Here is a 14754-nt window from a genome sequence, read left to right as displayed (position 1 = left end):
TTTGTGATTGGCTGTCAGAAAGACCGGTGCCAGGCAGTAAAGAAACGTCAAATTCTTCCAACCAAGCATCTGCTTGGAGATGACCATAAAATAGGCGTAATGCCTGTTTGAATGAACATGTCAGTCTGTTGCGACAATAGCTAATGCGTCAAAATTACATCAAATCAACACCCGAACAGGATAGAAATTCACCTTGAACTAAAAATTGTAACACGAGGTGTGTTTTTGCTCGTACGATTGTTTAACGCATGTTTTCAACATGACTGAATTTTTTTGTTCCCACCAGCTCCGCACATGCCCACGTCTATGCCTACTGTGCAACCAACTACGGCTCCTCTGGCAAGTGCGTCCGATCAACCAGGTATCTAGACAAACTATCTGTTGTACTTCCAATATAGAAACGTATAAAATACCGTAATGATATATAGAGACAATCCAAACTGTACAACTGGATAAAATTCGGAGAATCATTTCCGGACGTTTCGAGTGACACTCATCGCTCTTCTTCAGCGTCACTAGAATGAACTGACAGAAGATAAAAAAAGGGGTTTAAATTTTCCAGTAAGAATTACTAGTGTTGATTTTTTCCGTCAGTTCATTCTAGTGACGCTGAAGAAGAGTGATGGTTGTCACTCGAAACGTCCGGAAATAGATATCCAAATTTTATCCAGTTGTAGAGTTTGAATTGTCTTTACGTATTGTTTTTTTTGTTTACCTGTGTGTCAAACCTTCATAAACGTATCGTCATGATAGCGTTTAGAATGATTTTTGGATGCTTATAACGCTATCATATCATACCAAATCCTGACAACAATATACTCAACAGAAAGTCTTTAAACCACTATCTATGTCCATCGACTGCAGATGAAAAATTAATGAGGATATACAAAAGCACGAATAATGCTAGCATGTGGCCTGCAGGTCGACCAATGATCAAAGCGATGAATGTTGGAATTTGATACCACTTTATGTCAATTGTCTCTGGAAAGTCATTTTCTACTAATGAAAGAGTGAACTACCGGTAGGATTATTGTGGTGTTCGGGATATTCATCCCTTTTGGTCATTGGTCGACCGAGTTATTTTGATTCGCCAATCACGATTAACTACGCCACACTGCCCCTTGTCAAACAGGGGCATTACTCAATTAAGAAACATAAGATATCTTACATACGATACAAATCAAAAGTAGGTACAATGTGCAATTAATTTTTGTAAATAAATCTCACAATACAATTATAGACCCGAAAATTTCCTATGATCAAAATACACAGAATTGAAATGGAATAATGCTACATGCATAATGGGGGGGGGGGGTGTCATCAGAAATATTTTGATTTATTTCAAAGGTTGGAAAGATATAGGATCGGTCGTTTCTTCATAATGTACGGGTTTGGCCTGTGGGATACGTAGCTGATTGCCCCATCAAACATTATGTCTAACTATCTTTAATCTACAGTATAGATAGATAAATGTTGGAGAAGTTTGGTGCTGTAGCACAGATCCCAATACAAGATGGAAACTTCGTGTTCTGCTATTGTCATGTGGGGTAGGATTGTCTACATAATTATCAAGTAGAATTATCTATCATGAATATTCAGCTAAATTTATTTATCTCTTTTACAAAGATTCTACGTGGCTGGAAAGATTCCGTGGACGGGTGATTGCTGCAACAGAGACGAGCCATCCTGATGATGGGGGTCCCGACAAGGCTCTTGACGGCGACCCACAGTCCTATTGGAACCCGGATGTTCGTGACTGGTATTCCATCACCTTCGACCTTGTTGTACCCTACAATCTTTCCAAAATAAGTATTATCAACTTCGGAGATACAGCCCACGATATCAAACAATTCAGGCTCCAATGTTCGCAAACTCTTCCTCCGACCAAATGGATAGTTGTGGTGGCAAACATTGACACAAATGTGGCAGCCACGTCCGAGCCGCAGGAGTTTGGAGGTTTCTCAGCCACGGCTCGATTCTGGAGATTCAACGTCACATCGACACATGGGTCATTGCAGCCGTGGTTACGCGAAGTAAACTTCTTTGGAAAAAGAGCAGGTAGGTTGGTCTAACGGTACAAGTTGTATATTTATTCAGATACTATTATCAGAATTACAGAAATTGAGAAAAGGGTTGTGCTGGCAACTTATGACTTGTTCCCGGGGAGAAGATATAGATATTATTCAGCGATGGTGTTATAATAACCCTTGAGTACTCTTAATAGATTCATGCATTGTTCTCTAATGTCTTCAAAGTATCATCCCATGATCAGATCTTAGTAAATCTTGGGGTAACATTTCTCAGTGATCTATTGCACGTTTGTTTATCAATTTGTAGCTTGAACAACTTAATTCGTCCCATGATTTCGACCCAAAAAAACAAATCTGGATGTTTAGCAATCATCTCCTTGGCAGAAAACTTAGATTCCCCAAAGGGTCAGCATGGGGGTATTGTAACGTGTTGTTACATTGTGGTTATGTTTGAAGGACTCTCTTGTTGTAGTTTATCTCATGGTGTTTTAATAACAGTATATTAAAGCCACATGTACTCTCCACTTCAGGAGCAGATACGTGCGGACTGTCAACATTTCGCCACGTCCCCCAAACTGACTGTGGGTCTCAGGGAACAGACATATCCATCCACTATGGTGTGACTCTCCAGTTCTGTGCGGACGCGTGCTGTGCGGCCTCGTCATGCCTGTCCTTTCAGTACAACACCGGCTCCAGCTGCTATCTGAAAACAAAACTCTGTACCGATGAGGAGAAAAAGCAAATAGCAGGTGGCAACATGTATGATTGGTCTGTTGGGCAAGGTTTGTGAAAATCTTATCATTTGACGCGACGTATTCATGGTTATAGAATTTGTATTATGGCTTCTTGTACGGAGTCGTTGCTTTGTGTCATGTGCACATTTCATGTTAATCAAAACCATATTTGCATGATTATTGAACTACAATAAAACAAATGTCTTACACATGCTAAGCTTAAGGTATGTTGTGATAGCAAGCCACCTACTTTCAAGATTTGAGTGATTGCATTAAAGTTCTGCTGAAGCGATTGATAACTTTGCATCATGTTGTAGGTCACACGTATACAACAATAGACCAACACTAAAGGGCATTCTCGGGCGTTTCACGTTTGCTGATATTTGAAACGAACTGATCTGGGTGAACTTGTTTCTTTACACGGTCTTTGGCTCTCCCTGAGATAAAGTGTATGAGATCTACTTGGTTATGTATAATCATCACAGTAATACCTCTTTCCTCACACAGGAAGCGAAAGCCGTAGGTACACCAGCTTGGGTTGCTGGAAGGACACAACATCTGCCCGCGCCATTCCGACACTCGAGGGGAAAGATCCACGTCTGGATGGTAGCTATCCAGAACGTCAAAACGTCATCGATAAGTGTTACCAGGCAGCACTTTCTAGGGGTTTTACCGTGTTTGCAATACAGAATGGCGGACATTGTCGCGGATCTGTTGACGCGCAGAACACCTACAACATGTACGGACCTTCCACAGCCTGTAAAGCGGACGGCGAGGGAGGGCCAGCGGCTAATGAGGTCTACAAGATTACAGGTCAGACTCGTATAAACATTTTTCAGTGCCAATCTTTTCTTTTAACTTGCATCAGTATCGGTGTGTCTCGATGATGCCATCCATAAAATCAGGTTAGCGTGACATAACGTACATGTCGAAATGAGGTATTCAAATTTTTCGGAAGCTCCATACACATCTTTTAACAAAGATTCTTACTCACGCTAAGCTTAAGGTACGCGTGTGGTGGTATGATGCGATAACAAGCCACCTACTTTCACGATTTGACTGGCAGTGAAGTTCTCCTGACAACTTTGAAACGTTATTTTTAATAACAAACCCTCAGCCGATGGCAACTGGTCACGATGGAGCTCCTGGTCCGGCTGTGACGTCAAGTGTGGACTCGGCAGCCAGTCGCGCAGTCGCAGTTGCGACAATCCCCGTCCGCTCGGTGGCGGAGCGGACTGTACCGGTGACTCCGAAGAAACGCAGTTCTGCGACACCGGACAGCCATGTCCAGGTGAGAGCGCCATGTTTTCAGTTTTACGTATACAACGATAGACCAAGAATAAAGGGCATTTCATGTTCACTATAAACGGTTGTAACGAACTCATGTCTTCTTAATATTGTTTATTTCTAGTTGATGGCAGTTGGTCGCTGTGGACTTTCTGGTCCGGTTGTAACGCCACGTGTGGTATCGGCAGCCAGTCGCGCAGGCGCAGTTGCGACAATCCGCATCCACAGAATGGCGGAGTGAACTGTACCGGTAACTCCGAAGAAACGCAGTTCTGCGACGCTGGACAGCCGTGTCCGGGTGAGAACAGCATGTGTCGGTCTTATGTATACAGCAGTACAAACTAGGTAGACCAGGAATAAGGGGCATTTCAGGGAATTTCACGTTTGCTGATGTTTGAAACGAACTGGTCTGGGTGAACTTTGTTACACGGTCTTTGGCTAGTCCCTAAGAACAAGTGCAGGAGAACTACACGGTTATATATAATCATCACAGTAATACCTCATTCCTCACACAGAACGCGAAAGCCGTGGGTACACCAGCCTGGGTTGCTGGGCGGACAGATCATCTGCCCGCGCCCTTACGATGCTCGAGGGGACAGATACACGATTGGATGGTAGCTATCAAGAACGTCAGAACGCCATAGATAAGTGTTACGAGGCAGCACTTACTCGTGGTGCTATCGTGTTTGCTGTACAACATAGTGGACAGTGCTTCGGGTCTGATGCGAACAACACCTACAACATGTACGGACCTTCCACAGCCTGTGCAGCGGACGGCGAGGGCGGGGGAGGGGCAAATGAGGTGTACCAGATTACAGGTCAGACTCGTCAATCTAAACATTTTTTCTCTCACTAATTTCAGTGCCAATCTTTTCTTTAAAAGTTGCATCAGTTTCGGTGTGTCCCGAGGATGTCATCCATAACATCACGTCAGTGTGACATAACGTTAAGTTACAAAATCATGAATCTGATTGAGAATTACAGTAAATGTATACATAAGGTATTTAAGAAATTGACGGAAGCTCCATACACATTTAGAAAATTGAATGGTTTGATTCTCCCCCTACTTTGAGCAAAAAATGACCCTGACCTTAACAATCATTCCATTCATATTTGTCAACCGAAAATATGAGGTTGTCCTTACAATAATCATGTTTGTATGTTATACATGTAGGCTTGAATGTGAATATAAATGAAATGTATTACCAATATGAATACTGGCTTAACTATTTCATTCCACATCTTTTAACAAAGGTTCTTACTGACGTGCTAAGCCTGGGGTGCGCTTTTGGTTGTATGTTGTGACATATATAGCAAGTCGCCTACTCTTATTAAAAGAATTGAGTGATTGCACTCATTGCAGTAAAGTTATCCTGAAGCGATCGAAAACTTTGAAACTTTTTTAAAAATGACAAACCCTCAGCTGATGGCAACTGGTCACAATGGAGCTCCTGGTCCGGCTGTGACGTCACGTGTGGACTCGACAACCAGTCGCGCAGCCGCAGTTGCGACAATCCCCGCCCGCTGGGTGGCGGAGCGGACTGTACCGGTGACTCCGAACAGACCCAGGTCTGCGACACCGGACAGCCATGTCCGGCTGAGGGTGAGGCCACCATGTTTTCAGTTATACCTACATGCATTAGTTTTTCTACCTGTGCGATTCAGTTTTTCAATGACATTTGTTGACGTTATAAATGTTTTTAATATCTATCTCCAGTTAACGGGAACTGGTCTGAGTGGACTTCCTGGTCCAGTTGTAACGTCACGTGTGGACTCGGCAACCAGTCGCGCAGGCGCAGTTGCGACAACCCACCTCCTCAAAATGGCGGCGCGAACTGTACCGGTACAATGGAGGAACTTCAGACCTGTGACAGCGGACAACCATGCGCGAGTAAGAATTTAAATTTGTGCATTATTAAGAGGGAAGACATTTCTGGAGTTCATGACAATCTACAGAAGCGACATTGTTATGTGTGATAAGAGGCCAATTTTCACATATCTTGTACTGAGCCACAGCATGGTAATCATGCATATGCTATTTTGTATTCGCAAACATGAATATGAACCCTAGTAAAATATTTAACTTTGGGGTAAGGTTCATTGCGAAACAGTACCCTGGACCTTGTATCCCAAGTGGCATATTTCAGTTGTACACTTAATTAAATAAGTTCCTCGTCCGGGTGACTTATTAGAAAGATTGAGTCGAACAGTTCCGGCCAGTCTTCAAAAAAACCAAACAGTAGGTTCTGATATATTTTTCAGTTGACGGGAACTGGTCTGAGTGGATTTCCTGGTCCAGTTGTAACGTCACGTGTGGACTCGGCAACCAGTCACGCAGTCGCAGTTGCGACAACCCACCTCCCCAACATGGCGGTGCGAACTGTACCGGTACAATGGAGGAACTCAAGACCTGTGACAGCGAGCAGCCATGCGCGAGTAAGTTTGCGTATAAAGAAAAAAGGCATTTCTGGCGTTCATGATAATCTACAGAAGCGACATTGTTATGTGTGCTAAGAGTCCGATTTTCACATATCTTGTACAGCTATAGCAAAGTGATTATACGCTGTTTTGTATTCACAAACATGATATGAGCCCTAGTCAAATATTTAACTTTGGGGTAAGGTCCAGTCCGTAGCAGTACCCTAGGATGGTGTATCCCAAGTGACATATTCCAGATATACATATTCCTCGTCCGGGTGCCTTAGAAAGACTGAGTCGAAGGTTAACAGTTTCGTCCAGTGTCTAAAAAAAAACAGTTGGTTCTGATAGTTGTGGGTGTTTTTTTTCAGTTAACGGGAACTGGTCTCAGTGGACTTCCTGGTCCAGTTGTAACGCCACGTGTGGACTCGGCAAGCAGTCACGCAGCCGCAGTTGCGACAACCCACCTCCCCAACATGGCGGCACGAACTGTACCGGGATTCTGGAGGAAGTTAGGACCTGCGACAGCGGCAGGCCATGTGCTGGTGAGTGTTTTTTATACCTCAAAGTCTGCGCATTAATAGGGGAGACATTTCTTGACAAAGAAATGAAATCGTCATGTTGCCAGTTTCTTAATCACAGAATCTGTACCGCCACAGCACTGCAAGACAGTGACCATTGTGATTTTCAAACATGATATACGAGGGGAAGTCAGAAAGTAATGCTATTAGTATGATAGCAAGTTCATTCTTGTATGAAATGTGTTGAAATTCGGCACAGACATAAAGGCACATCTCTTCTTGAGACGGAAATATCTCAATTTATCATTCAGATTTTTATGAGCGTCTGAGTTGATTTCAAGACGTTTTAACTTCGGAAGTACAGTAGGTTCTGACTGAATCTTTTTTAGTTAACGGGAACTGGTCTGAGTGGACTTCCTGGTCCAGTTGTAACGCCACGTGTGGACTCGGCAAGCAGTCACACAGTCGCAGCTGTGACAACCCACCTCCCCAACATGGCGGCACGAACTGTACCGGGATTCTGGAGGAAGTTAGGACCTGCGACAGCGGCAGGCCATGTGCTGGTGAGTGTTTTTTATACCTCAAAGTCTGCGCATTAATAGGGGAGACATTTCTTGACAAAGAAATGAAATCGTCATGTTGCCAGCTTCTTAATCACAGAATCTGTACTGCCACAGCACTGCAAGACAGTGACCATTGTGATTTTCAAACATGATATACGAGAGGAAGTCAGAAAGTAATGCTATTATATTAGTATGATAGCAGGTTCATTCTCGTATGAAATGTGTTGAAATTCGGCACAGACATAAAGGCACATCTCTTCTTGAGACGGAAATATCTCAATTTATCATTCAGATTTTTATGAGCGTCTGAGTTGATTTCAAGTCGTTTTAACTTCGGAAGTACAGTAGGTTCTGACTGAATCTTGTTTAGTTAACGGGAACTGGTCTGAGTGGACTTCCTGGTCCGCTTGTAACGCCACGTGTGGACTCGGCAAGCAGTCACGCAGCCGCAGCTGTGCCAACCCACCTCCCCAACATGGCGGCTCGAACTGTACCGGGAGTCCCACAGAAGCACGAACCTGCGACAGCGGACAGCCTTGTGTCGGTATGAAACGGTTGTGTGAAATTGCTTTAGGGGTAATAATCTTTTGACATCTTTAGAATCTTTTTAAGATTTAAGAAAGCGAATTGTCTTAAAGTCCGCGCATGATCAGTTTGCAGACGATGTTGACAAACTCGTGTGCAATTTGCAGTTGATGGAAGCTGGTCCGAGTGGAGTTTGTGGTCCACTTGTAACGTGAGCTGTGGTGTCGGCTACAAGACACGGAACCGAAGCTGTGACAACCCTGCGCCACTGTACGGCGGTGCCAACTGTACTGGGACCTTAGAAGACGAAAAGACGTGTGATTTCCTGCCTCCCTGCGCAGGTACACCTGACAACATCTACTATCATAGTTGCGTTCTACTTTATCGTAACGGTTGTAGATCCACCAAAAGCAATAGTCAAACCTTTACCGATAACCATGACGTCAGGACCACCTGGCGTTATCCCTTAGATTATGATTTTTTCCATTGACCTAAACATTAAAACTCCTGTCTATATTGGCACCTCTCGGCTGTGATAATTTTCGTCAAATGCCTTGAGTGGTGACTAAAGACAGGTTAGATTGTAATTAAGAAGTTCCCTTTATGACAGTTATCGTGACCTGTGGTGAGGGTGTAATGAAAAATAGCCCGCGAGTTCTGCTCCCTTTGTTATAGTTGATGGCGGCTGGTCTCCATGGACGTCTTGGTCCAACTGCACTGAGACCTGCAGGAATGGTACCAGGACGCGCAGGCGCAGTTGCGACCGTCCGCTGCCCCAACACGGTGGTGCCAACTGTACCGGTGATGTGAATCAGACGCAAGCTTGTGGACAAGATCAGGCTTGCTATGGTAACGTTCTCTGCACAACGTTATAACAACCCTATTTCTTCACAATTCAACTTGATTAATGTCCATGTCGTTGTTTTCATCAAGGGCAATGACATTTTTGAGAGAGTAGTAACGTTCTTTGACAAAACAATTTCCACACCGACGTTTCGGCTGCTTTCAACTGCCTTCATCAGGTTGTAATGAACGTTGCTTCCCTTTGCCGCATGGTGGCGTTGCGGAAAAAACAACTAATGCGGTTCCAAACGTACATGTAGCTAATTCAATGTTCTCCTCATATCTGTTCATGTTTGGTATAGATTTTCTGATAACATATTGCATTAAATCATCGTTGATAGATACATTTACCTTGTTCTGTAGTCCCCAGCGTGACGTCCGATGCAAAACCAGACCTTGTGGACAACGGCACCATCACAGAATCCACCATAGCTGTGACGTTCAGTGACCAGATGTTTTCTCTCGGCCTGAGCATGATTACCCATTTCACTGTTATTGTAGCAGAAGATGTTACAGGTTAGTTTGTCTACCAAAAGGTCCAGTAAACTAGAACGATGTCCATTTTTCGTATGTCGTGCAGGGGCGGCATATGAGGGAACATAACGGCTACCGATATGGGGCGGTCACATTCGTTGTAGGTCGTCGTACGATTTTGATGTCGTATAAGTTTATAGCAGGCTGTGATACTGATAGAATCAATCACCGACAGGGACGTCTAAGACCGCCATTTCGACAGCAAGACGTTACAAGAGAGATGGATTTTGTTCGACGCATGCACGACAATCGCAGAAATGCCCTTAGTTTGCTGGTGTGACCGCAGCCTAAGGAACGAAATAGTCAAATTTACGATTTACCAAACACGCCAATTCCCTCCTGGTGAGCTTGTAGAATCTACTATGTATCTTTTGTCCATCTTCCCGTCCAGGATTGAATGACTCTATGGAAACAGGACTCGTACGGAACGCCCAGACTTACAGCTGGTATGACGTGCAGGGGCTCAGTCCAGTTCCGCCTTATCAAGTGTCCAGCCTCGCTCCATATCCGTTCACTAGCAGCCTGAGGCAGAAGAGAAGCACTGAAAGTCAGGATATAAGTTTCACCATTGGTGGAGAGAATTGCACCGATCCAAACGTTACCCTCTACTGCAACGGGCCACTCAAACCCGCCACTACTTATAGGTAGGTATCTATGTAGCAAAATCACAGGGTAATACATGACGAAGTATTCATCTCATTGGAATTGCTAAATTATCAAACAACACAAATTTTGCTAATCTTCTTGATTTATCTCATGTTAGAATGAAGTCTTTCCTTGGAAAATAAGAATCTAAATACACTAGTTTAAAGGCATCCCTGTGGCTTACTTACCTATAACTCATGGACTACCTTCTTCGGGGAATGACTGGACTTTATAAGCCCTTGCCCCATGACGAGGGGAATATAGACTCAGTTACGTTCGGGACCAGATCTTTGCCATCACGCCACCACGCGGCAAGGAATACTAGTCCCTGAGGCCCCAAGGAAGGTAAGTCAGGTATACGTTACTGCCTTTTAGGTCCTGTACTGAAAAGGTTTTTTTTCCTATGACCATCTACTCTGATGAAGCTATTCAATAAATATTTCCTTGTCTGAAACCCTCATTTTCTTAAATCCGACTTTTAGGGCAAAGATGAGAGTGTTCACCCCAAACGGGTACTTTGCAGACAGCTACTACTCTGCTGCAATGAGCACACGTAAGTTTGTTTCTTCAACATTCGAGAAATAATTTGTGAAATCTTGTGTCGAGACGTAGTCTTGGAGGTAAAGTATGTCCTTTCTTCAAAGCCATGGCCATCAGATCATTTGCATACACAGCAAGCATACAAAAAGAAAGGAGCTAGACTGAATCATCTGAGTACTCAAGTATACAGTCAGTGCACATTGATGATATTTACTGAGATGACAACGATATGATCAAAACTTGTTGAATGTTAACAGTTGCATACAGCTGGTCAGACTGGACGCAGTGGTCTGTCTGTACGGTCAGCTGTGGCGCTGGGAACCAAACACGACACCGTACATGCACCACCGCTCCCGGCAACAACGGTACCGGTAGTGTGGCCACCTGCACCGGGGACTCTCTTCAAACGAGGGCATGTTTGAACATCGGGCCATGTCCAGGTAGATAGCCAACACATACATTTATAATTAGATGTGAATCTTTGCGATCTGTAGTTACTGAGCTGATATTAATCACGATTTATCTGGGTTTTGACAGTACAAAATCTTCGTTTGAAGACTACCTTCTTGGGAATTTGATTAAAGACTTCATACAACTTTACCAAAACTAGAAGATGTTCAAATAAACACGCTGAGTATTTTTACTGTTTGTTTTCTTCTATCGAAGTCGATGGTGTTTGGTCGCCATGGAGTGTTTGGTCTACTTGTATCACTACGTGTGGACTTGGCAACCAGACGCGGAACCGTACCTGCAGTCAGCCCCTGCACGGAGGAACAAACTGTACCGGAAACCGTGTGGAAGTACAGACGTGTACAGGTACGATATTCTCCAAGCAGAGGTTTCGATGGGGTCGAGGAGGGGGCGCTATTTTTAACGCTGCCCCCCTTTCCGGACAGCGCCCTAGCCACCAGATCGAAACCTCTGCTTGGAGAATACAGGTACTAGGTTTGACGGGCCAAATACAGCAGGAGATTTTTTATGATATGCAGATGACGGACGCGTGACTCGAATAGACGTTCAAATGTTGCAGATAGCCTATGGCGTCCTCCGTCTCTAATCAGGGATGATTGTTGGCCTAGATCCCAGGTGTATATGGCTTATTTTACTTCCTCTTGGACGGAAAAACGGTATTCTCTTTGTCGTACACAGGCCCACTGAAGCCACATTGTACATCGACTGCCGGCCCAACCGTCGCACAGACGACGCCCTCGCCAGGTAGGTGACCTCACCATTGGGTGTCCACGCGTGACGTCACAGACGTCATGTTAGTTGATGGACATTTGCATGTATATGAGGTTATGATTAAATGACCGTTTTTGATACGTTGTTGGTCTATGACGCACCAAGGCAGGTGACCGTGTGCCACCAATTACTTGTTCGATGACCAAAGAAAATATTAACTTATCCAGTTGAATGCATCGATTCTTGCCATGCCGTCACCATTGCAGGATTGTGACGATGACAGGTACATACAGGAAAGTACGACAGTACAAGCTATTAAGTATCTGTTACACAAGGTCAAATCAAAGTTAACCTCCTTGGAAACATGATGAAACTGGATGAAATTTAGAAACATTCAGACGTTTTAGAAATTTGGAAACGGTCAGATGTTTTAGACAGCATCCGCTCTTTTGTAAAAGAGTGAACGAAACGCTAGTGTCTCGACTGGCTGTCTGAAACTGACCGTTTTCAAACTTTATCCAGTTGCTTGAGTAACTGTTACGTTGCCTACTTTGATGTCTGACCTTCATCAACGTGTCTGTTTTGTTCTCAGACCCTTTGGCTCCGTCAGACGGTGGAACTATGGAGGAGTTTACTCGATGGGAGACAGGCGAGGCTCTACCCGAGACTTACGACGCACAAGAAAGTCCTGTCGACATGTCGAAAGGTAAGAATATCAATGGGACGACACCATAGTATAGTACCCTTCATCCTCGGTCAAAATGTAGAAAGGCAAAGCAAATTTCAAACACCTGCAACCTATGTCTTATTGGTTGAATGGTTAAGTTTTATTGACAGGTGGAGTCGGTCTAATGGCTTTAACCAATGTCACTTTCTATTCACCGTGTATCCATATGTTACACTCGTTGTTGTGCGTAAAATCGTGAAACTTCATATGCAATCCGCGCCGATCTTGCATTTTTGTTTACATATTCCGCTACGCATCGTCATATTAGGGGAGCCACTTCCAACGTCATCAGGAGTGAAGTTGGAAAGCATTGGGTGGCTGTCTGAGAAAACCATGGTAAGATCCAAGAGAGTTGATTTTCCCCAATGTAACCAGTAATGCTAGCATTAGAGACTTTTGACTGACATAGCCATTAGGCATTACCTAAATTTTGTCTATTGTTGGCATTACATACTTGTACTTGTGAATGCCTGAAGATCATAGACTGGATAAAGCCATTTCATATGTTACTCTTACAATGTCAGTGGTGAATGGTTCTAGCCATACATTACACCTTCCACGATACGATTATTCATGTTTCGTTTGTTCTCCCCTCTAGGATTTCAACATCACTGCCACGTTCACCGTTGCCTGGACAGACGAGCGACTGGCGACCCTGGGCGGGTCCGGCTGGATCCCCGTGCCAAGTCACGTGTTGTGGCTACCGTCTGTCCAGTTCGGTAGGACGGTCAAGGCCAGGTGGTCAGTCACAACAAGCTCCGAGATGACGTCAGTCGGGAAAGAAGACAACGGGCCAGAATCTGGAACTGTGTCGACGTGGCTGTCACCAGAGGGACAGATAAGTCACAAGCTCAAGTATGTCTATGAAACTACTTGTTTTGTAGCTGCATGTATTTTTAGACCCTTTCAAAAAACGTAGTGATTTGTCGATAAGATCATCCTTTGTTTTCAGTGAACTGGCTCAACTTTGAAGATGCTAGTAAGGAAAACAACAGTTAGTATAGTTTCCGATCCGATGGCGTCTCCGCGAATTAGAGGATGAGGAGCCTTTCGTCAAAACACAATCACAGCTTCACACAGTCCGTCTCTAAATCTCGCACGTCTTTGATTATTTACTATAGGAAGAAACTGCGGGTATCGTGCTTGATGGACTTGAGAAACTATCCGTTTGACAGCCAAATATGCTCCATCAAACTACATGGATGTATGTATTTTTTTACACTTATTCTAGTAGAATTTTAATCACCCCAACCCAATATGTAATTTCAGCTAATGTGTATGCATGGCTATTTAATATGACGTCAATGTTGTATATGGTTAAAAAATTACATTTTTCAAATCTAAAACTTAATCTATGGACTGTACAAGTTCTTATCATCAGAATGCCATTGTTAGATTTCCTAATTGTTGGCATGTTTGTTCCAAAGATGGAGGGGTTGCGTTCCAAGTGTTCGTGACTGAGGGAGGAAGGGCGCCGCTTGTTGTGGACCTGACGGATATGGACTCTCAATTTGTCGTGGCAAAGACTGAGCTGTTAGCTACCGCCGGGTCATTTCGTCGCGAAGGTCAATGTTTATTATTTTTTCTCAAATCCGCGTTGATGACTTGACAGAAATAAAACAGATGGCAGAATGTATTACATGGATGGGCACGAAATATTTAATTGTAACTGAAACATGGAAGCTCCTAAATCGCTTTTTACAGGTATGCACGGGTACAAAAAGTATTAGTCCACATCCATCCGAGATGCAAACTGTTCTTGATAGAGAATGATTTGACTGGAAAAATTATACAAGCTTAAAAAATTGTCAAGGGAAAGTTAAGTTTTACATTTCCGGTAGGCGCTACTGTCTTGATATGTAAAACAAGAGAATTTTGATGAATAGTTGGATGCTTGGCATATTTAGGCGAAACGACATGTTTCACTTTTAAGTAGCAGATTACGCATAACATGAAATAAATGTGTCTTTAGTGACTGTATCCTTTGATACGTTCCAGGAAAGGGATGCCCGTACTTCCATCAAAGCTGTGACCTGGGAGTGGAGGCCGACTACTGCCCGAACCTGCGGTTCTGTGACGTCAGCGAGCCGGAGTGTAAGAAGTGTTCAATGTACTCTGGTGCCTGTCAGGTCATCCCGACGACTTGCAATGGATCTCAGTGTACGTGCACAATTCTTTGTTTCTTTTTATTATTACTAAAACGTA

General features: G+C 43.8%; 1 protein-coding gene across 1 annotated transcript; it reads left to right on the top strand.

Moving 5' to 3' along the window:
* The first annotated feature begins 7701 nt into the window (after positions 1-7701).
* On the top strand, positions 7702-14109 carry LOC136429553 (coadhesin-like). The gene is made up of 13 exons (XM_066419388.1): positions 7702-7726; positions 8246-8419; positions 8754-8927; positions 9285-9437; positions 9847-10099; positions 10583-10653; positions 10898-11080; positions 11307-11456; positions 11790-11855; positions 12415-12528; positions 12818-12885; positions 13148-13404; positions 13977-14109. Exons 1-13 carry the CDS (start codon positions 7702-7704, stop codon positions 14008-14010), a joined length of 1722 nt encoding a protein of 573 aa, XP_066275485.1. The 3' UTR covers positions 14011-14109.
* Positions 14110-14754: the final 645 nt, after the last annotated feature.

Source organism: Branchiostoma lanceolatum, chromosome 3 (assembly GCF_035083965.1).
Source record: "Branchiostoma lanceolatum isolate klBraLanc5 chromosome 3, klBraLanc5.hap2, whole genome shotgun sequence".
Taxonomy (NCBI): domain Eukaryota; kingdom Metazoa; phylum Chordata; class Leptocardii; order Amphioxiformes; family Branchiostomatidae; genus Branchiostoma; species Branchiostoma lanceolatum.
The sequence above is the reverse complement of the archived record's forward strand: the minus strand, read 5'-3'. Positions and strand labels throughout refer to the sequence as shown.